This window comes from Aquarana catesbeiana, linkage group LG11, assembly GCF_042186555.1.
Source record: "Aquarana catesbeiana isolate 2022-GZ linkage group LG11, ASM4218655v1, whole genome shotgun sequence".
NCBI classification, from domain to species: Eukaryota; Metazoa; Chordata; class Amphibia; order Anura; family Ranidae; genus Aquarana; species Aquarana catesbeiana.
Genome location: NC_133334.1, coordinates 203,906,832 through 203,930,281, shown reverse-complemented (window position 1 = coordinate 203,930,281; position 23,450 = coordinate 203,906,832). Strand labels below are relative to the sequence as shown.

Below are 23,450 nucleotides of genomic sequence, written 5' to 3'. Positions count from 1 at the left end.
ATATGGGCAAAATACTGATAACCCTATTTTTGGCCAATATATCCGTGCATCCCTACTGGAAATCCTCCCTTATCACGTGTGAACACAGGCACATCAATCCCAGAGTTTTTTCTGTGCCTTGCATTTGGGTCCGCCTTCAATCAGGTCTTGACTGAAACCTTTTCTTTAACCCATTCCCGACCAGCCGCCGCAGTTATACTGTGGCAGGTTGGCTCCCCTGGGCGAACTGTCGTAGCTGTACATCGGTTCACCCTTTGACCATAAGGGGCGCGCGCGCGCCGCTGGAGGCCCGTGACGTCTGAGCCGATGCGAGTGCCAGGCGGTCATTATGACTGCCGAGCATCCGCGATTTCTCCACACAGAGACAGAACAGAGATCTGTCAATGTAAACAGACAGATCTCCGTGCTGTCAGGGGTGAGGAGAGCGATCTTTTGTTCATACCAAGTCTTTAAACCCCTGCATTTTTTTTGTTTATAGCACAAAAATTAAAAACCGCATAGATGATAAAATGCCACCAAAAGAAAGCTCTATTTGTGGGAAAAAAAGGACGTCAATTTTGTTTGGTTACAACGTTGCACAAACGTACAATTGTCATTCAAAGCGTCACAGTGCTGTATCGCAAAAAATGACTTCGGGTGCAATTTCAATAGACATCTGTACATGAACCCGCACAGATATCTCTGAAATCACTTCCGAAGTTGGACTGAACTTACGATTTCAATCCTGCAGCAGTTTGAACCTAGGCTCAGGGACATATCTCAGATTAAGCCCCCATTGCAGCACCCTGTGCATCTCAACTTGGTTCTCTCTGCTCTGCAGAAGTCTCCCTTTGATCCCATCAGACATATTCCCTTAGGTGACCTCTCCTGTAAATGATCCCTTTTGGTTGCTTTCACATCTGTCAGATGTGTCTGAGTTGACCGCTCTCTTGTAAGGAACTGTTCCTCGTTACAAAGACAAGGTAGTCTTACGCCCAAGACCACCCTTTATTTTCAAGATGATCCTTATGCCCTGTTTCTTTACGCCCAAAGAAAATCTTTCTTCATTGCATGGACTGAGTTAGAGCCATTAGAGTCTACCTGAAAGCTACAGCTTCAATCAAGTTGATTCCCTATTTGCCTTTCTCTTAACTTATTCTGACTTTGCCAAGGATTGTCCTGCTTCCAAGTCCACTATCATCTGATAGATAAGAAGTCTGATCATTAGCACATACACCTGCATAGACAAATCTCCTGCCATTTTAAGGTGGCAGTTTCCTGGGCATTTCATCACTAGGTCTCTGTAGCTCAGCTTTCTAAGGCCACCACCCAGTTCTCTGCTCATGCTGTTTCAAAGTAATTCCAGACGGATGTCCACTCTTCTGCAAATGCGTCTTTTGGTTCCAAAGTTATTGCATAGGCACTCTGAAGTTGGGTCTCTTTTGACTCTTATTGTTGGGCCTGGTGGCACAGTTCTGTTTGCCCAACTTTCTCATTATTTGCTTGGGGCTGTTCCAAGGTCTATGAATACTCAGTCTCTGTCCTGTACTGTGCTATTTAAGATGAGAGGAATTTTGACTTGCCTGTAAATTCTAACCTTAGAGTACAGTACACAGGCGTCCGTCCCCTTTATTTCAATGGTTTCTCTAAATTGTTTGCTTCAAATCAAGATACACGGAGTAGGCGTTTCTTCAAACGCTTGCCAGTGTCCAATTACCGTAAGGTATGAGTCTATAACTCCAGGGTCTTTGAATACTTTGCCTGCGTCCTGTGTACCTTATAGGTAAGTCAAAATTCCTCTTTTCTCTGACAAAAATAAATTGAATCTCTATTTTATTTTTTGGGGAATGCTAATTTATTAACTTATTTTTCATTTGAGGTTTAAGTCGATGTGCTTTTTTTTTTTATTATTATTATTTTTTTTTTTTTAGTGTGTTTAAAGTGGAAGTTCAGGCAAAAGCTAACTAAATGCTAAACCTGCTCTCTGCCACATTCTAAACTTAATTTATTTAACCTTGTAAAGCAAAAATCGCTTTACTTGGCTATTTTGCAGCCGATCCGGTCAGGTCCCAGCATCAGCTGTCAGCGGCGGCTTCAGTGTGGAGGCAGGTGCATTAGAGGCAGCCGACAACGGAAGCCCCATTGTAAATCCATGGGTGACGTCACTTCCTAGCCATTTCACAGCCGTTGGTCCTCTCCTGCACACAGCTTCCGCCGCTGGAAACCGTACCAGATCAGTTGCAGAATAGTTTATTACAGCAATTTTTACTTTACAGGGTTGGATAAATTAGGTTTAGAATGTGTCAGAGAGCAGGTTTACAGTTAGTTTTTGCCTGAACTTTATGTTCAATTGGATATTTCCCTTCACTTCTTGTAGTAACAAATCACAATTTTGGATCTAGGACAAATGGAGAAGACAGGTGTTCCTAGTGTGAAAATTAATAGCAATAAAAACAGACAAGGATGCTAACACTTTGCCACTCGTTACAAAACTGAAAAAAACAAACATGGGCTTCGGGTAGACTTAAAGTGGTGTTCCGGTCGAAATTATAGTTACATACTGTAGTAGGTGAGGTTGAAAAAAGACACAAGTCCATCAAGTCCAACCTATGTGTGTGATTATAGGTCAGTATTACATTGTATATCCCTGTAATGTTGCGGTTGTTCAGGTGCTTATCTAATAGTTTTTTAAAACTATAGATGCTCCCCGCTGAAACCACCGCCTGTGGAAGGGGATTCCACATCCTTGCTGCTCTTACAGTAAAGAACCCTCTATGCAGTTTAAGGTTAAAACTCTTCTAATTTAAGTGAGTGGCCACATGTCTTATTAAACGTTCTTCCGCGAAAAAGTTTTTTCTTTTTCAAACATCATGGGTCACAGAGTCAGGCTAATATTCATTACCTACTGGGTTATACCCTCTATCACTAAGGATGAACTGTCCTCAGTCCTAGCCAGGTTTAGAGCACAGGATTGACGGCATGATTGCCTCCATCCCGCAGGGTGGCAGGAAGCGTGACAGATCCCCCTCCCCGGAGTCTCCTGGTCTGGAGCAGGAATGGGTTGAGGATGGGGAGGAGCTTAATGCTCAGCATTCGGCGGAGTGCCCGGCAGATGAGTCTACTTCTGAGCAATCTGGACAAGTGGATATCCAGTCGATGGCTGTCTTTCAGTCGCAGAGGCTTTGATCCTGACTCTGACCGAAATGGTTCGTTCTGTCTTTAAGTTGCCTCTTGCAGAGGTGACTGAGCCCCCCTGGTCCTCTTTGGGATCCCTGAGGCCTCTTCAGGCTGCACGGGCTTTCCCCTTACACCCCCTGTTGGAACTACATGAAAAACAGAAATGGAAGGCGTGCACACCTAGTGCATTACCAAAGATAATTTGACAATAAAAATGTTTTATATAAAAGTGGGTACTCACAAAATGCAACTGACAAAGGGCCATAAAACAATGCATCGACATGCACAGAACATGGGGTACAGCTAACATGTTTTGGGGGCGCACCCCCTTCCTTAGAGCTAGGTTGCACTACAGGTGAACTACATAATAGCCTGGGCAGAGGGACATGTCCCAATCATAATTGGCAGTCTATATCCCGAGAGTAGAGAACTGGAAGGCAGATTATCTCAGCCCCCAACAGATATGCCCGGGGGAGTCGTCCCTACACCCAGAGGTGTTCCAGGAAATTTGCCAACATTGGGGATGGCCAGAGGTCGACCTACTGGCATCCAGGTTCAATAACAAGCTATACAACGAGCATTAACAGCAGTTTGTGTCTTGAACAAGAGATCCTCTGTCAATTGGAGCAGATGCTCTGATAGTTCCATGGAGCCAGTATTTCCTGGTTTATGCTTTTCCTTCTGATCCCTCTCCTTACACATTTGTTGCACAGGATTCAGAGAGAGGGGGTTCCAGTCATTCTGGTGGCACCAGCCTGGCCCAGAAGGCCCTGGTTCCCAGAGATTGTGAGACTGACAATAGATGGACCATGGATGCTTCCACGTCACCCCGATCTATTGTCTCAAGGTCCTATATTCCACTCCAATTTACAGTCTCTAAATTTGATGGCATGGCTATTGAAGCCAGGGTGTTAAAGGACCATGGCATCTCGGGACCAGTGGTGTCTACTCGCGTTGCGTCACAGGTCACATGACTTTTTCAAGGGAATTTCAATTCCCTTGAAAAAGTCACGTGACCTGTGACGCAATGCATCGGGAGGAGGAGCCAGTGACGTCACCCCAGTATTGAGATACAGAGGTGCTGTGAGGAGGAGTAAGCCTACGAGCCAGACTGTTACGAACATGCCTGTTTCACCTGGGCACATGTGAGTGTATCTATCATAGCATAGTTGTTTCCAGCAATATTGCGCTGTTTATTCTTTTTTTGAGAACCGACATCTATGTTGAAAGGATCAGTTTATATAGAGGATTACGGACATGATATAGGGTTTAAAGAACCCCACTGCGTTCACCGGAGATTGGAGTCAATTTGATCCTATGTATGTGAGAACTCCAGAGACTTCTTATGTTTTAGTTTGTTGGAAGGGGATTGAGTATTGTACAGGAGGTCATCACTATTGGATTATCACATTCCGGCACAGAAGATTTGTATTGTAGTTTATTGATCTTATTGATTTTTTTTTTTTTTTTTTTTGTGTTCACATTTTGGTACACATTGTTACATCCTGCATGTGCAATAGGTGGTACTGTGCATTTATTTAAGGTTGATATTAGCACACCAATCATTCACAGTTAACATATTTTATTAGTGTGAGATCACTTTTTATTGGTTGCAGCGGTTATCATTTAGCCATTTTTGTAAATTTTATTTTTCATTTTAAATCATATCAGCGCTTTAGTATATATAATCACTCTTGTTTGTCTCTCTCGTCTGTACATATGCGCAGACTGTTATGGCTTAAGAACTAGTCAGCTGATCTTCCTTGTAAAATGTTATTGGCAGGTTTAACTTTTCATGGGGAACATTTATTTGGTGGTCATTTGGACAAACATATCCAAAAGGTCTCCGGAGGGAAGAGTTCTCTACTTCCTGTGAAGAAAAGCACCAGACGTCCCTCATTTAAAACCTCAGGGACTACCTCCTCCAATGTCTCAGCGTCAAGTCGGTTCTGCCAACAGGGCGCTGGGGCCAGGGGCAAGCTGCAGGGCCAGAAAAGGCCCTGGGTCCAAGATTCTTCTAAACCCAGCACCAAGCCTTCCTTTTGGAGGGGACGCCCCCACTCCATCGAGTGGGGGGAAGGCTGCTGCACTTTGAGGGGCGAGTGGATCACCTCAGTTATATCTCTCGGTCACAAGCTAGAGTTGCGGGGGGTTCCCCCCCCCCCCCAGAGGTTTTTAAGATCTAGCGTTCCCTCGGATCCTCAAAAAAGAACCTGTTTATGGTTCAGAAACGAAACAGGGAAACGAGGCCCATTTTGGACCTAAGATCCCTAAATAAATCTACTAAAACAGTCCTTTCGGATGGAGTCTGTCCGCTCAGTAGTAGCCTCATTCCAGGGGGGAGACTTTCTAGCCTCCATCTATATATAAGACGTGTATTTACACATACCTATCTTTCAGGCTCATCAGAGGTTCCTACGTTTTGCAGTCGAGGAATGTCATTTTCAGTTTGTGGCACTACCCTTCGGGCTGGCTACAGCTCCCCGTGTGTTCACAAAGGTCCTAGCACCAGTACTGGGTCTTTTAAGGGCCCAAGGGATCCTGGTGCTCGGGTATATGGACAACCTACTCAGAGATCACTCATTACAGGCTCTAGAACAGAGCGTAATATATACAGTGCGGTATTTGAATAGCTTAGGCTGGATCATAAATACCTAAAAGTCAGCCTTGAAACCAGCTCAAAGTCTAAAGTATTTAGATCTGATCTTGGATACAGTTCAAGCAAGAATATTCTTGCCACCCATAAGGATCCGTGCCCTGAAGGTTCAGGTGCATCAGATTAGGGGCAGCAGATATCCCTCTATTCGCTCTGTATGAGTCTTCTTGGGAGAATGGTATCCTCCGAGGCAGTGCCCTATGCCCAATTCCATTCCAGGCCTTTACAACAAGACATCTTGTTGGCCTGGACCAGAAGAGAAAAAGCTCTGCATTATCCAATGTGCTTATCTCCTCGGGCACGCTTAAGCTCAAACTGGTGGTTGCAGGATCAGAACCTGCGAAAGGGAAGATCCTTCCTCCTGGTAACTTGGAGGGTACTGACTACAAATGCCAGTCTCTCAGTCTGTGGAGCGACCCTAGAAGGGCTCAGAGCTCAGGGGAAATGATCAGGGACAGAACAGATCCTGCCCATCAATGTCCTGGAGTTACAGGCAGTACCCATTCACTGATCCAAACCGTTATGCAGGGGGTAACTCGCTTGCTTCCCCCATTAGGTCACCTATGTGTCCTTGAGACTTGAACTTGGTGTTGTCTTTGTTACAGAAGCAACCATTAGAACCTATTAGGAAATAACATTAGACTTGCTGTCACGCAAGCTAGCCTTCCTGATGGCAATCACCTCGGCTAGAAGGGGGTCGGAGTTGGCAGCCCTTTCGTGCAGGGAACCATACTTGATCCTTTACCACGACAGGGTCGTGTTACGACCTGTTCCATTCTTTTTGCCAAAAGTGGTGTCGGCCTTTCTTTTAAAAAAGGACATTATTTTGCCTTCTTTTTTTCTCTCAGCCTCGTTCGGAGGAAGAGAGGGGACTGCATTCTTTGGACGTTGTCAGGGCAGTCGAGGTTTATTTGTCTAGATCTGCGGCGATCCGAGGATCAGGCTACTTTTTTGTTTTACCAAAAGGACCCAAGAAATGGCAGGCAGCTTCCATTGCCAATTTGGTCCGTCAATTGGTCGTTCAGGCCTACGGTCTGAAACTTAAAGCTCCTCCCTTTAGGGTGAGAGCTCATTCTACCAGGGGTGTAGGAACCTCCTCGGCTTTTTGCCATTAGGTATCTATGGCTCAGATTTGTAAGGCTGCTACCTGGTCTTCAGTGCATATGTTCACAAAATTTATCAAGTGGATGTTCGAGCAGCCGAGGATTCGGCTTTCGGCCCAGTGTACTGCGGGCTGCCTTATAAGTTATGATGGCTATTGTTTGGCAGGGTGTCTCCCTCCCCTCAAGGCTATTGCTCTGGGACGTCCCAGTAGGTAATACATATTAGCCTGACTCTGTGTCTCGTGATGTACTCAAAGAACAGGATTTTACAGGTAAGTATGATGAAAAAAATCCTATTATGCCTATTGTGGGGTCACCAGTATGGTATTTGTGAATTGAAATAATATCCCCTCTCGAGCGTCTCTTCTCCAGAGAGGATAAGTTCAGTGCTCGCAACCTTTCTTCATAAGTAATGTCTTTAAAGCTTTATTAGCTTTATTGCCCTTCTTTGTACTCGCACCATTTCCAGTACATTCTTCCTGAGAACTGGTGCCCAGAACTGGACAGCATACTCCAGGTGCGGCCGGACCAGAGTCTTGTAGAGTGGGAGAATTATCGTTTTATCTCTGGAGTTAATCCCCTTTTTAATGCATGCCAATATTCTGCTTGCTTTGCTAATAGCAGCTTGGCATTGCATGCCATTGTTGAGTCATCTACTGGGACCCCCAGGTCCTTTTCCATCCTAGATCCCCCCCCAGTGAGTAGATTGCATTCATATTTTTGCCAACCATTTTTCATCTTCCTACATTAAACCTCATTTGCCATGTATTTGCCCACCTCATTAATTTGTTCAGATCATCTTCCAAGATTTCCACATCCTGCAGAGAAGTTTTTGCCCTGCTTAGCTTAGTATCATCCGCTAATACAGAGATTGAGCTGTTTACCATCATATTTTTGCCACCCAAATGCATTATTTTTTCATCTTTCTACATTAAACCTCATTTGCCATGTATTTGCCCACCTCATTAATTTGTTCAGATCATCTTCCAAGATTTCCACATCCTGCGGAGAAGTTATTGCCCTGCTTAGCTTAGTATCGTCCAACAGCCATCCAAGGCTGTTCACTTCACTGGGTACAGAGATTGAGCTGTTTACCATCATCCTCCAAATTGTAATTTTTACATAAAAATACCACTTTTCTACTCATTCTTCTTGTATTCTATTAAAGTTATTCTGTATATAAATGTCCGTTTAGCATTTTTGCAGCAGTGTTTTGTTACTTTATAAATTCCAAGCAGACCGCGGCCATCTCCTCTGTGATATATAGAGTAATGCCTCAATTTTGGTAGTTAAAAAAAGTACGGGCGGATATCCTCATCCTTAAAGTTAGGATAGTGGAGAGGGGTGTGTCAGTGGCTACTCTAAAAAATATTTTTGGGATAGTCCTCAACACCTTGCTGTTGTGGGACAATATTTTTAGAGTAGCCCCTGACACACTCCTCTATATCTCCTATGTGGGCATGTGAAGCCGGATTGTATCTCTTCCTGTATTCCGTGCATGCTGGCTACCCAGCATGTACTTGCAGATCTCGCGCATGTGCAGCGCTTCGCGAGCAGTAGAGATGGGGTTTCCATAGCAATGACTATGCAAATAATGCAATGCTAGGACTCGGCGATGCCTATTGCCTCCTGGGATTGATGATGCACATATCCCAGGAGATGTTGCAAGGCTGGAAATGACACATGGGGCCATGGCCTCGGTCAAGAAGGAGGATGTGGAAAAAGAAATTGTCTACAATAAAGTAAGTGATCCCCACAAAAAATAAAAATTCTGGACACATTAGTGCAGGATGGTGAGGAGTACAAAATGCGGGTGGTACTCCGCTTTAAATTTTGTAATTATTATGCAAAAGTCTAGTACTGTGTTTTCTTAGCATTTTTTTTTTTTTTTTCAGTGACCATGATGAAGAAGTGGCTAGTTTGGCAACTGCTCTAGGCAGTTTTGGTGGAAAAGGTCAGAGTCCAAGGTTGCTTGTAAAGGAGTGGAAAAGCAGCATATCTCCAAATTCTTCACCAAAGTCTTGCATGAAGTCTGTTAAGGATAACAAGTAAGTTTCAATTGAAATCAAATACTACTTTTGCTGCTGGTCCAATTTTTTCTTTTTTTGACTTGCATACATGTCAAACTGTGACTGTTTTGCCTGAAGATTACATATAACCCCCAAAACATAAAATTATTTCTTAAAGTTAAAGCACCTGTAGAAGAAAATGATGGTAAATGCATTTTTTTGTGTTGCACAGCTGTTAATGAAACCTATATATAAGGTCATCAAGGACATTACCAGGAAAAGGGAACTCACCTGCCATCAGGGAGAAGGGCAAGGACCAGTCTTGTAAGCTCTCTTTATATTTTCAGAAATGTGTGTTTACTTACCGCACAGTTTCTGCTATGTTGGCAATACGTCCAAAGGCTTTCCCCTCAGGCTCAAAAAGTCTTGAACCCCAAAGGTGCAGAACCTGGCAATAAATAACATAATATAGTGCAGTGCTGTAAATAATCAACCTAAAAATATCCAGTTGAAGATCAAGCCTTTTCAGGCACTTTTTGTTTACAAGTTTAAATCCATACTTTTCTAGCAGAAATCCTAGAGTATAAAATGGTGATCATTGCAGTTTTTTGTCACATGGTGGGTTTCAAACGTTAACTACCTTCCTGACAAACTCTCACTAGAGTGAGAGAGAGAGAGCTGTGCATGATGTCATAAGCTAAGCTTTTAACCACTTGCTTACTTGCTTACTGCTCTTTCCTTCATATTACCTGCTGATAAACCCTTTTCCACATGAAGGTGGGAAAACTTGGGAAATGCCTTTCCACTTTTTGTGGAAACTTGGAAATCTTGCATCCCTAATGCTTAGGTGTAAGATTTCTAATTTCCAATCTACCGTCCCCTTGGGAACCTTCACTTGCCCCTCCCTGGTGTTTTGGACAAAATGGTCATAGCCCCTGTTCTGCTGCAGAGTAGTTCCAAAGTTTTATTCAGACTTTTTCAGGGTTTTAGATTTAAAGGGTGCATCCACAGCATTTTGGACCTCAAAGCTCTGAATGACTCATCCAGGCTCACAGCTTTCAGATGGCGTACACCAGGGCAGTCATAGCTTTCCTTCACTATGGGGATTTTTTGACCTCGGTGGATGTCAAAGATGCATATCTGCACATGCCCATCTTTCTGACACGTCATTGTTGCTTATGGACTGTTGAGGGGCCTCTCAACTACCAGTTTGTGGCCCTTCCGTTCGATCTTTCCTCTGCACTTCGGTATTGACCAAGGTGTTTGGTCCTATTTTAGGCTCTTTTGTACTCTCTGGACATCCTTATCTTTCCAACTCTAAAGGCAGGACATTTCTGTCTTTTTGTGGTTTAGGGACCCAGAAACTGGCTCTGATTTCAGGCAAGTACTTTCTTTCCATGTTCTGAAAGATCCTGACAATAGATGCCTGCCTGTTGAAATGGGGCGAAGTCAATTCAGGGGACTTTGGCATCAACAAGCTTGCAATCAAATTGTCCTTTTTAACATTGTACTGATCTCCTGGTGGGTCACCTGATTTGGATCCAATCTGACAATTCAAAAGCCATTTCTTATTCAATTAAAAGGGTCTGTGGTTACATACAGTGCATCCGGAAAATATTCACAGCACTTCACTTTTTCCACATTTTGTTATGTTACAGCCTTATTCCAAAATGGATTAAATTCATTATTTTCCTCAAAATTCTACTAACAATACCCCATAAAGACAACGCAAAAGAAGTTTGTTTGAAATCTTTGTAAATGTATTATGTATAAAAAAAATGAAAAAAATCACATGTTCATAAGTATTCACAGCCTTTGCCATGACACTCAAAATTGAGCTTAGGTGCATCCTGTTTCCACTGATCATCCTTTTGCTGTTTCTACAACTTGACTGGAGTTCACCTGTGGTAAATTCAGTTGCTTAGACACGATTTGGAAAGGCACACACCTGTCTTTATAAGGTCCTACAGTTAACAGTGCATGTCAGAGCACAAACCAAGCCATGAAGTCTAAGGAATTGTCTGTAGACTTCCGAGACAGGATTGTATCGAGACACAGATCTGGGGAAAGGTACAAAGACATTTCTGCAGCATTGAAGGTCCCAAAAATGCACAGTGGCCTCCATCATCTGTAAATGGTAGAAATTTGGAACCACCAGGACTTTTCCTAGAACAGGCTGCCCAACCAAACTGAGCAATTGGGGAGAAGGGCCTTAGGGAGTTGACTAAGAACCCGATGGTCACTCTGACAGAGCTCCAGCTTTTCTCTGTGGAGAGAGGAGAACCTTCCAGAAGAACAACCATCTCTGCAGCACTCCACCAATCAGGCCTGCATGGTAGAGTGGCCAGACAGAAGCCACTACTCGGTAAAAGGCACATGACAGCCCACCTGGAGTTTGCCAAAAGGCACCTGAAGGAGACTCAGACCATGAGAAACAAAATTCTTTGGTCTGATGAAACAAAGATTGAACTCTTTGGCCTGAATAGCAAGCGTCATGTCTGGAGGAAACTAGGCACCGCTTATCACCTGGCCAATACCATCCTTTCAGTGAAGCATGGTGGTGGCAGCATCATGCTGTGGGGATATTTTTCAGGGTCAGGAACTGGGAGACTAGTCCGGATCGAGGGAAAGATGAATGCAGCAATGTACAGAGACATCCTTGATGAAAACCTGCTTCAGAGCGCTCTGGACCTTAGACTGAGGCGAAGGATGATCTTCCAACAGGACAATGACCCTAAGCACACAGCCAAGATAACAAAGTAGTGGCTACGGGGTAACTCTGTAAATGTCCTTGAATAGCCAAGCCAGAGCCCAGACTTGAATCGATTTGAACATCTCTGGAGAGATCTAAAAATGGCTGTGCACCGAGGTTCCCCATCCAACCTGATGGAGCTTAAGAGGTCCTGCAAAGAAGAATGGGGGAAGCTGCCCAAAAATAGGTGTGCCAAGCTTGTAGCATTATGCTCAAAAAAACCTTAAGGCTGTAATTGGTGCCAAAGGTGCTTCAACAAAATATTGAGCAAAGGCTATGAATACTTATGTACATGTGATTTTTTAATATTTTTTTTTTCGTTTTTTATTTTTAATATATTTGCAAAGATTTCAAGCAAACTTCTTTCATGTTGTCATTTTGGTGTGTTGTTTGTAGAATTTTGAGGAAAATAATTTAATCCATTTTGGAATAAGGCCCTAAGATGGGGTCGGCCTTTCACTGAAACCAGGACATTGTCCTACTGTCCTTGTGGTTGGCTTCAATTTACTAAAAGGAGATTTCCCACCACTGGCTGGATAATGGTGCTGGCTATTGAAGACGCAGCTTTTTTTTTTTTTTTTTTTTTTACACAAGCTAATACCCTGCCTCTTAACCCCCCCCCCCCCCCCCCCGGCATGCAGCCCTTGCTTGTAGTTCCATTATTACAAGGTAAATAAATCAGACTTACGTTTTAAGCTTATGTTCTTTAGCACATCCTCGCCAGGTTATAGCACTTATGAGGCGTTATGGCATTAGGCCTTGTTTTTATCGATTTAGGGACTGCCACCTGGTCTGTTCACACATTCTCTAAGTTTTTACCAGCTGTATGTTTCAGCCTCTTCTGATACCAGCTATGGATATAAAGTTGGACAGCAATTTGAGCTGTATGCAAGTGCTCGTTTTTGCTGATGATGTGTTAGGCTATGTTGCTGTGTTACCTGTCCCCACAGTTAGACTGCTTTTGGACACCCCAGTTTATAATTCCCTCAATGGACCAGAGAGAGAACAGGATTTATGCATTTACTGTAAAATCCCTTTCTCCATTGTGGGGCTCAGGTCCCACACCTTTTTTTTTTTTTTTTTTTTTTTTTTTTTTTTTTAAATGGTCATTGCTCTTGGTACCGCTTTGCTATTAATATGAAGCATTCTGATAATGAAGGGTGGTGTTTGGGGGAGGGAGATTGTGCCCATTGGGCCTGGTCTACAGTTTTTTTGTGTAACCCAGTTGTTAAAATAAAATAAGAGTCCTTCAATGGACTCCGAGAGTAGGCATACAAAAACCCTATTTTTATGACTTGTGCTTGAATTTACCATACATAACTAAACTATAAAATTAACTTTTTTTTAAATATATTTTTCTTTCTAGGCTCTTGACACAAACCTCAAAAGCTTCAGTGCAAAAGGTAAATCCAGGGTTAATATATGCAAAAACTTCTTGTGTTGATCATATCATATAATAAAATTAAGAATTGGGTTACAGTGAAATTATAAATGAACAAATATAACTACTAGTGGTACAATAATGCAAATAAGTAAGTACTGTGCTATTTAACTGTTTATGAAGTGTAACAATAAATCAAAAACAATGTGTCAATGTTTCCAAAATAAATAAAAATCCTGTGGAGCACCAAACACAATAATAATAAAGACCCCTAATGGAAATTAAACACAAAGTCCATCAAGTCCACAAAAGTAAAAAAAGATGACCAGTTTATTAATGCTACTGGTAATTGACACCGCTCTGCTGAATCCCGCAAAGATGTGCTCTTACCTTACCGGTTAACCCTCACTGCAAAGGTCAAAACTTGTATGAAAAATAAGGTTCACAGCTCTACTAGATGGATTTAATCCATAAATGGTAACCTGGTCAGAATGTCAATCCCCAATGATTCCGCTCACTGCCCCTTGGCTCTTCTTATAGGCTCTGGATCTCAAGTTCTGTAAAATAAAAAACAATCCATAGTACTCATTGATAAAACTATTTAATGCAAGAGAGAACATGCGTCTTTAATACTAAGAGACCTGCTGCGGCTCCCACTTGTATACTACATCGCTGCTGCTGCCGCTGAATGTGAAAAGCTGTACATGGATGGATCGCAGGATCCCAAGCTCTCTCCCCCGGACCAATTATCTCCACCTTACGCTTTACGTCGAAATGACTTCAGGGGCATGGATCAACTTGTACAGAGACATTTTAAAACTTATGCTCGGACACACCTCTATATAAATCTGTGTGGGCTAACTGGCTCACACTGTCAGGCTCTGCATGCTCCCCCGTCACCATCCTATCATCTCCACCAACATAATATTTAGCAGACCTGACAGCATAGCGTGGAAGGCATATTGTACCCAGGATCTGTGGAGGCCTAGGATCTTATTACCAAAAAAGTGGGTCTCCTGTAGGAAGAGGATGTCTGGTTTGTGGATGTTAAGAAATCTGAACATGGGGATCTCTTAAACTTTTTGTTGAGGCCCAGTATATTCCAAGGTAATGTCCATACTGCAGCAGAGGAAAAAAATAAGGATGCAAAGGTGGTGAGGATGGATAGCAGGAGCAGGGGGAGTTGCCATGCCTGATAAACAGCCAAAGCAGATGCCTCTATATAAAAAAATCACGCTACCCATAAATAACTAACCAAAAACTGTGCGATTAATAATTGATATGATCCAAAATCAATATACAGTATGCAATTATGATATTGCACATCATATATGATAAATATGATATGTGAAATTAATGGACAGTGCAAGAGAATGCATATAAATACCTAAAAAACATATGATGTGAATTAATGTTAAAGCGGGGTTCCACTCTCTCTGATTAATTTTTTTTTTGGCCAAATGACAATGATTACTATATAGTAATAGGGAACTCACCTGTTGCGTTTTTCAGTGACATTGCTGTTTGTTTTCGCCTAATAAATGAACTTTGATAATTAAATCTACATGGTTGTCATCTTGCCTGTGGGCATGTGAAGCCCACAGGCATCCTCTTCCGGGATACGGTGCTGCTGATTGACCAGCATGCACCGCCCGTTCTTTTCCAGATCATGCGCATTAGACCGAAATCGGAGCGCCGTCAACAGCTCCGGTTCCACTATGAAAATCTCTCGATGACTCTTGTAACAGGCCGCCGCACTGACTCCTGGGAACAATGACACAAGCTCCCAGGAGCCAGAGTGGCTAAGAGGAAGTGAGTAATTAGCCGCTCTAAACACGCCCCTAACTGCAGCCTGTGCTTCCTGCAAAAAAGAAAGATCTTCTACAAGAAAGGTAAAGCCTGCAAAAAAAAAAAAAAAAAAAGTGCCGTTTTGTCATTAGGACATTGCGGTAATCAGCTGCAGTTAGTGTAGAAAAAAATCGGTTGGAGCTCCGCTTTAAGCATCAAAAATCATAGACAATAAATTGAATGGCAAATGATAAATGAATAAACCACACTAAGTGCACAAAAATAAAAGCCATAAATAAAACAGTATAATGTAGTATACACCAGTGAGTGGTGAAATAAAGTCCATAAAAAGTGAACAGATTGTTGTCTTCAAATACTGTGTGAAATCCACCACCAATATCAGCAGGAATGCGCCCTTACCAAAACACCATGATCCCTCATCACAGAGGATCAGGCAGAGCGTGTGTTATACCATAATCTGGCTCCGCGGGACAGCAGGCAATATCCCAGGTACTGGATGGCCACCTCACAACACCTCAGATTGGTCCAAAAGCATTACTGTCAAAGCTGTGCCCATGGTGGTCACCTTCCACCCACATATGCCCACTGGGAATTTTGACAAATCTTGTCTTGTATCCAGCTGTTCTATATTTTTGCTGGGTGAATGTTCAGTTATGTGCCTTCATTACAAAGACTAAGCTGTCACCGTGAGGGAGCTCATAACTTCTTCAATCTTTCATGGCACAGACTTGTGATTTGGACCTCAGCCAAAATTTTTTTTTTTAGTTACCAGACCTCCTTGAATGTTAATTCACTACACCTGCCCTAGAAGATATCTCCTGTAAAGTAGCCATTTTTGTCCCTGTCACATCTGTCAATTGTGTTTTTGCACTGGCGGCCCTTTCCTGTAAAAAGAGCCTTTCCTCATACGTCACAATGACAAGGTTGTCTATGCCAAAGCCATATTTTCTCACAAAGATGGTTTCAGTATTTCACATCAATGAGGACATTGTTCTACCATCCTAATTTCCTGTTGATGCTTAGCAGCAGGACATCACTCTACATTGTCTGGATGTAGGCAAAGCCATTAGAATATACCTCAAAGCTGCTACTCCAATCTGACAGCTGGATTCCCTCTTTGTCCTGTCTTCAGGACCCTGGAAGGGGGACACCCTGCCTGAAAGTCCACCATTGCTCAATGGATGTGGAATCTGATCACAAGAGCTTGTACTTTTAGAGCCTGATTCCACCAGATCTGAGACATATCCTTTTTGTGAACTGGTGCCCCCCCTTGTACAGGGGCAAAGTGATAGTGAAGGAAAAAAGTATTTGTTCCCCTGCTGATTTCGAATGTTTGCCCACTGACAAAAAAAATGATCAGTCTATAATTTTAATGGTAGGTTTATTTTAATAGTAAGAGACAAAATAACAAAAAATCCAGAAAAACACATTTAAAGAAAGTTATAAATTGATTTGCATTTTAATGAGTGAAATAAGTATTCGCAAAACATGACTTAGTATTTGTTGGCAGTCACAGAGGCCAAATGTTTCTTGTAGTTGGCCACCAGGTTTACACACATCTTAGGAGGGATTTTGTCCCACTCCTCTTTGAAGATCCTCTCCAAGTCAATAAGGTTTCAAGGCTGATGTTTGGTAACTCGAACCTTCAGCTCCGTCCACATATTTTCTATGAGATTAAAGTGGATGTAAACCCTCAAATATACCCAGTGAAGTGAACGGCCTCAGATGATACACGGATGAAACAAATCTCCCTACATACAAGTTTAACATGTATATCTGCTGTCTTCATCTTTATATACTGTTTAGAAAGCGCACATGGTGTTAGGAGATTTTCTCTTCTTGGTTACCACTGCAGTGAAGCCTGAGCATACAGCCAAGACAGCTGATTGAAGGTAAGGCACACCCCCCCTCTCCCCATAGGTAGAGACTTTCAGCTTTGTTGAATCGTTCAGCTTGCTGCTAATCTATTTATAGCATCCTCATGATCATTGAAACTCCATGAGGTGGGATCTTGCATGGAGCCCCAGACCAAGGGAAATTGACAGTTATTTTGTGTTTCTTCAATTTGTGAATAATCGCACCAACTGTTGTCACCCTCTCACCAAGCTGCTTGGCAATGGTCTTGTAGCCCATTCCAGCCTTGTGTAGGTCTACAATCTTGTCCCTGGCATCCTTGAACAGCTCTTTGGTCTTGGCCATGGTGGAGAGATTGGAACCTGATTGCTTACATGGACAGGTGTCTTTTATACAGGTAAAAAGCTGAGATTAGGAGCACTCCCTTTAAGGGAGTGCTCCTAATCTCAGCTCATTGCCTGTATAGAAGACATCTGGGAGCCAGAAATCTTGCTGATTTGATAGGGGATCAAATACTTTTTACTCCTTAAAATGCAAATCGAGTTATAACTTTTTTGAAATGCATTTTTCTGGATATTTTTGTTGTTCTGTCTCTCATTGTTAAAATAAACCTACCATTAAAATTAGACTGATCGTTTTTGTCAGTAGGCAAACTTACAAAATCAGCAAGGGATCAAATTCTTTTTTCCCGTGGCTGTATCTTTCTCTCTGGAGTCTATACCTCTCTTAATACAAGAAAAGACTTTGCTTGCTTTGGAAACCGCAGCTTGGCATTGCATGCTATTATTAACCACTTCAGCCCCGGAAGATTTCACCCCTTTCCTGACCAGAGCACTTTTTGCGATTCGTCGCCTTAACTGACAATTGCACGGTCGTGCAGCGTTGTACCCAAACAAAATTGACGTCCTTTTTTTCCCTACAAATGGAGCTTTCTTTTGGCGGTTGATCACCTCTGTGGTTTTCATTTTTTGCATTTTAAACAAAAAAAAGCGACAATTTTGAAAAAAACGCAATATTTTTTTACTTTTTGCTATAATAAATATCCCCCCAAAAAAATTTTTTTTTTCCCTCAGTTTAGACCAATATGTATTCTTTTACATAATTTTGGTAAAAAAAAACGCAATAGGCGTATATTGAGTGGTTTGCGCAAAAGTTATAGCGTCTACAAAATAGGGGATAGTTTTATGGCATTTTTCTTAATTTTAATTTTAATTTTTCTTAGGAATGGTGGCGATCTTCGATTTTTATTGTGACTGCGGCATTATGGCGGACACATCTGACACTTTTGACACCATTTTAGGACCATTGTCATTCATACAGCGATTAGTGCTATAAAAATGCACTGATTACTGTGTAAAAGACACTGGCAGGGAAGGGGTTAACCACTAGGGGGCGATGAAGGGGTTAAGTGTGTCCTAGGGAGTGATTCTAACTGTGGGGGAGAGGGGCTACCTAGGACATGACAGGGATCACTGCTCCCGATCACAGGGATCACTGCTCCCGATCACAGGGAGCAGTGGATCTCTGTCATAACACAAGGTAGAACGGGGAAATGCCTTGTTTACATATGCATCTCCCCGTTCTACCTCTCCACACTGCAATCGCAGGCCGCCGGGGAGAACATCGAGTTCACGGGACCTAAGGACACGCTCCCGCAAGGGCGGCAAATTTAAAGGGATGTACCTGTACGCCTATTTGCCTGCCTGTGCCATTCTGTGGCGGTCGGCAAGCGGTTAAGCTTATGATCTACCAAAACACCCACAATTTTTTTCCTCATTTGTACTCCCCCTAGTATATATGATGCATGCATATTCTTAGCATCCAAGTGCATAACTTTTACATTTATCAACACTAAACTTCATTTGCCACATAGTTGCCCAATTAGACAGTGCATTGAGGTCGGCTTGTAAGTTGGAGTCATCCTGTGAGGACGTTATTCCATTGTATAGCTTGGCGTCATCTGCAAACACTGAAATGGTACTTTCAATCCCATACCTTATATCATTTATAAATATATTAAAAAGTAAGGGTCCCAACACTGAACCTTGGGGTACACCACTGATAACCTTAGACCATTTAGAGTAAGAATCATTAACCACTACTCTCTGAATATTTCTTTTAGCCAGTTTTCTATCCATTTCCAAACTGATCTTTTCAAGCCTGTAGACTTTACCTTACACAGCCGTGTGTGGGGAACTGTGTCAAACACTTTTGCAAAATCCAAGTATACTATGTCCACAGCCACCCCTCTGTCCAAAATTTTCATTCAAAGATTCTGCAGATAGACACTTAGAACCAACTGTCACTGTGATTTCTGCCTGTAAAATGTCAGCTAACTGGACTAGGGCAGTACAACAACCAACATGATCCTGGATTATCCTGTATAATAATATTCCAGGAGTAGACCTTAACTGAGCAATTACCTTGTGCTCTGCTCTTTTGTGTGGATGCCCTAAAACAAGTAATGAGATACATTTCCAGAGTGGCTCTAAATGCACAGAATCATGTGGCTAAAAGCTTGGACGCCTTACACGGATTCCCTTTTCAGGCGGATATCTTTTTTGGGAGGTAAGTGACAAATCCATAGAAGATATCACAAGAAGGAAAGTTCTGAACCCCCCCGGCGCTTCCACCTCTTCAAAACACACAGCACCTAATCACTTTACCCAGGCTTCATTTTCAAAGCCTAGGTTCCGCCCTTCTTTTTGGCATAGGTCTTGGCCCAAAAAGCCCACCAAGTCTTCCTCAAAGTTCTCTTTCCAATGAAGAAGCGCACCCTTGCTTCTAAGAGTGGGGGGACATCTATTTAAAGTTAGCCTCTCTCTGATTCACATATGTCCCAGACCTGTGGTTGCTGGAGCTCAGAGCAAAAGGGATGGCTGTGCAAGTCTGGACCCACTTTCTCCAGAGGCACCCAGTCAGGATGCAGTTGGCCTAGATCAACCACCTAGTGGATACAAGGAAGCAAGCAAGATACTCTCATGGACACAAACTCACTGTCCAGTTATCTCTGCAGTCCCAGGAGTGGATAACTGGAAAGTGAATTACCTCATCCCACACCTCCTGGATCAAGGGGAATGGACCCTTCACCCCATCACTACCTGATCTTCTGTGCATACTTTTGCAAAAATCAGCCGAGTGGAAGGCTTTGGCTGACGCCAGTTTTGGCCACAAGGCCATTGTGAAGGCCATTGTTTGGTCTCAGGTATGGCTATATTTAAGCTTGAGGATATTTTTCTTAAAGGTGCGTTGGTTATAAAATTGTTGTTGCCTATTGGTTACCCTCCCCTCAGTTACTGCTTTGGGACATCTCATCCATTATGTCCTGTACTTGTACTATAAAGACAATTGGATTTTTTTTACACACCTGTGAAGTCCTGTTCTTGGAGTACAGTACAGAACACAAAACCCTCCTCTCTGTGCATGTGGTTCTTCATTGCTTACCACAAAACTGTGGATTAAACGGTGGAAGGGATTATATGATAGGATGTCTGAAGCTTTGAGTGGCTATGCCAGTGTCCAGTCACCTGAAGATGCAGCATATAACCCATCCATTTCAAATAGGTCCAGCATCCTGTACTGTACTCCCAAGAAAAGGATTTTACAGCTATGTAAAAAAATGTATTTTTCTTTAATTGTGTAAATACTGAAAATACATTCTACTTTTACGTTTTCCTGAATTATTTGAAACCTAAAAACCTATTGATGGTGCCAACGTTTAGCTCTATATTTTGACATGTCTTGATTAAATTATGGAAATCCTTCCTTCCACAAGACAAATGATATTGTATTTTTATTTCTTGTGGATTTCCTTTTCAGAGCAGCTTCGAGCAGCATGAAGAATTGATGGCTCTCCTATATAGCCAACAGAGGGAACTTTCTGAACTTCGGCAGAATCAGCAGGATCTCATGCAAAGGCTGACTGATCAATTAGATGCAACTCAGAGTTCCATCATGGGACATGTGGAACGTGTCATTGATGCACAGCAGGCACAAGAACGTATCTTTTTATAGCTTTCTAAGCATAGTTATTTGCTGTTTAGGTTGAATATTTACCCAGCAAATGTTAAAGGACTGTAAAATGATCCAGTGACAAATCTAATGTAGAGGCATGTAGGCAGAGCTCAGAATTCCATCATGGTGAATTGTCATTTAGCCTCCAACCCAGTGCATACTTTACTGTTTGTGATAACCTCCCTCAAAGTTTACATCCTTAATGCAGAATTGTTGTCCAGCACTGCATTAACCACACAGACTTGAATCCAACTGCACACTTAGCATCTCTGCTGTAGGAGCATGCTTCCTTTCAAGTCTATGGTTAGGTACTTTGCAGGTACAAACTGTGCCAGAGAAGATTTCTGCAGTGTAGGCATAAGCACTGCATCTTGGAGAGCTAAGTATGCATTGAGGTACATGGGGTTAGATTGTGGGGCTGTTTGTTTTTCCTCCAGTCAAAAGATTTATATCACATTCTAAAAAGAGAATCATTGTTAAATTCATTAAACATCTATATGTTACTGATTTTGTTTTTGACAGGAATATTTCAGGAGACATGCAGGTATAAAATGTTTTCATGCAAACGTGTTTACTGGTCATGGGCACACACAACCCTTATTTAATTTGGTGGGGGGTTCAATTATTGCGACCATAACATCTACGTATGTCATCTGATACATTGTATATGTATATTGAGGTTTAGCTTTAAAGCGGAGCTCCAGCCCCACCTCCAAAAATGAAGTCAGCAGCTACAAGTACTGTAGCTGCTGACTTTTAATATAGTTACATAGGTGAGGTGAAAAAAGACACAAGTCCATCAAGTCCAACCTATGTTTGATTATATGTCAGTATTACATTGTATATCCCTGTATGTTGCGGTCATTCAGGTGCTTATCTAATAGTTTCTTGAAACTATCAATGCTCCCCGCTGTGACCACCGCCTATGGAAGGGAATTCCACATCCTTGCCGCTCTTGCAGTAAAGAACCCTCTAGGTAGTTTAAGGTTAAACCTCTTTTCTTCTAATTTTAATTAGTGGCCACGAGTCTTGTTAAACTCCTTTCCGCGAAAAAGTTTTATCCCTATTGTGGGGTCACCAGTACGGTATTTGTAAATTGATATCCTATCCCCTTTCAAGCGTCTCTAATCCAGAGAGAATAAGTTCAGTGCTCGCAACCTTTCCTCATAACTAATATCCTTCTGACCCTTTATTAGCTTTGTTGCCCTTCTTTGTACTCGCTCCAGTTCCAGTACATCCTTCCTGAGGACTGGTGCCCAGAACTGGACAGCATACTCTAGGTGCGGCCGGACCAGAGTCTTGTAGAGCGGGAGAATTATCGTTTTATCTCTGGAATTAATCCCCTTTTTATGCATGCCAATATTCTGTTTGCTTTGTTAGCAGCATCTTGGCATTGCATGCCATTGCTGAGTGTATCATCTACTAGGACCCCCAGGTCCTTTTCCATCCTAGATTCCCCCAGAGGTTCTCCCCCCAGTGTATAGATTGCATCCATATTTTTGCCACCCAAATGCATTATTTTACATTTTTCTACATTGAACCTCATTTGCCATGTAGTTGCCCACCCCATTAATTTGCTCAGGTCTTTTTGCAAGGTTTCCACATCCTGCGGAGAAGTAATTGCCCTGCTTAGCTTAATAATGTCCGTAAATACAGAGATTGAACTGTTTACCCCATCCTCCAGGTCATTTATGAACAAATTAAACAGGATTGGTCCCAGCACAGAACCCTGGGAGACCCCAGTACCCACCCCTGACCATTCCGAGTACTCCCCATTTATCACCACCCTCTGAACTCGCCCTTGAAGCCAGTTTTCAATCCATGTACTCACCCTATGGTCCATGCCAACGGACCTTATTTTGTACAGTAAACGCTTATGGGGGACTGTCAAATGGTTTTGCAAAATCCAGATACACCACATCTACGGGCCTTCCTTTATCTAGATGGCAACTCACCTCCTCATAGAAGGTTAAAAGATTGGTTTGGCAAGAACGATTCTTCATGATTCCATGCTGATTACTGCTAATGATACCCTTATCATTACTAAAATCTTTTATATAGACCCTTATCCCCTCCAAGAGTTTACATACTATTGATGTTAGGCTAACTGGTCTGTAATTCCCAGGGATGTATTTTGGGCCCTTTTTAAATATTGGTGCTACATTGGCTTTTTTCCAATCAGCTCGTACCATTCCAGTCAGTAGACTGTCAGTAAAAATTAGGAACAATGGTCTGGCAATTACTTGACTGAGTTCCCTAAGTACTTTCGGGTGCAAGCCATCTGGTCCCGGTGATTTATTATGTTAAGTTTCCCAAGTCTAATTTTAATTCTGTCCTCTGTTAATCATGGAGGTGCTTCCTGTGATGTGTCATGAGGATAAACACTGCAGTTTTGGGTACAGAAGCCCCCCGATTCCCTTGTGAAGACTGAGGAGAAGAATAAATTCAATACCTTCGCCATCTCCCCATTCTTTGTAACCAGATGTCCTTCCTCATTCTTTATGGGGCCAATATGGTCTGTCCTCCCTTTTTTACTGTTTACATACTTAAAGAATTTCTTGGGATTTTTTTTTTTTATGCTCTCCTCCACTATGTGTCTTTCATGTTCTGTCTAAGCCTTCTTTATTGCACCCTTACATTTCTTGTTGCATTCTTTATAAAGTCTGAATGCTGAGGATAATCCCTCAACCTTGTATTTTTTGAAGGCCTTCTCCTT

At 42.4% G+C, this 23,450-nt stretch overlaps 1 protein-coding gene across 2 annotated transcripts in view; it reads left to right on the top strand.

Annotated features, from left to right (window-relative positions):
• Window positions 1–23,450, top strand: part of EDC4 (enhancer of mRNA decapping 4) — a 470,500-nt gene that overhangs the window by 335,253 nt on the left and 111,797 nt on the right. For both annotated transcript variants that reach the window (XM_073605174.1, XM_073605175.1), the window contains 3 exons: window positions 8,811–8,963; window positions 13,043–13,079; window positions 20,540–20,720. In XM_073605174.1, the coding sequence (XP_073461275.1) occupies window positions 8,811–8,963; window positions 13,043–13,079; window positions 20,540–20,720 (371 nt within the window). The remainder of the gene's footprint in view (window positions 1–8,810; window positions 8,964–13,042; window positions 13,080–20,539; window positions 20,721–23,450) is intronic.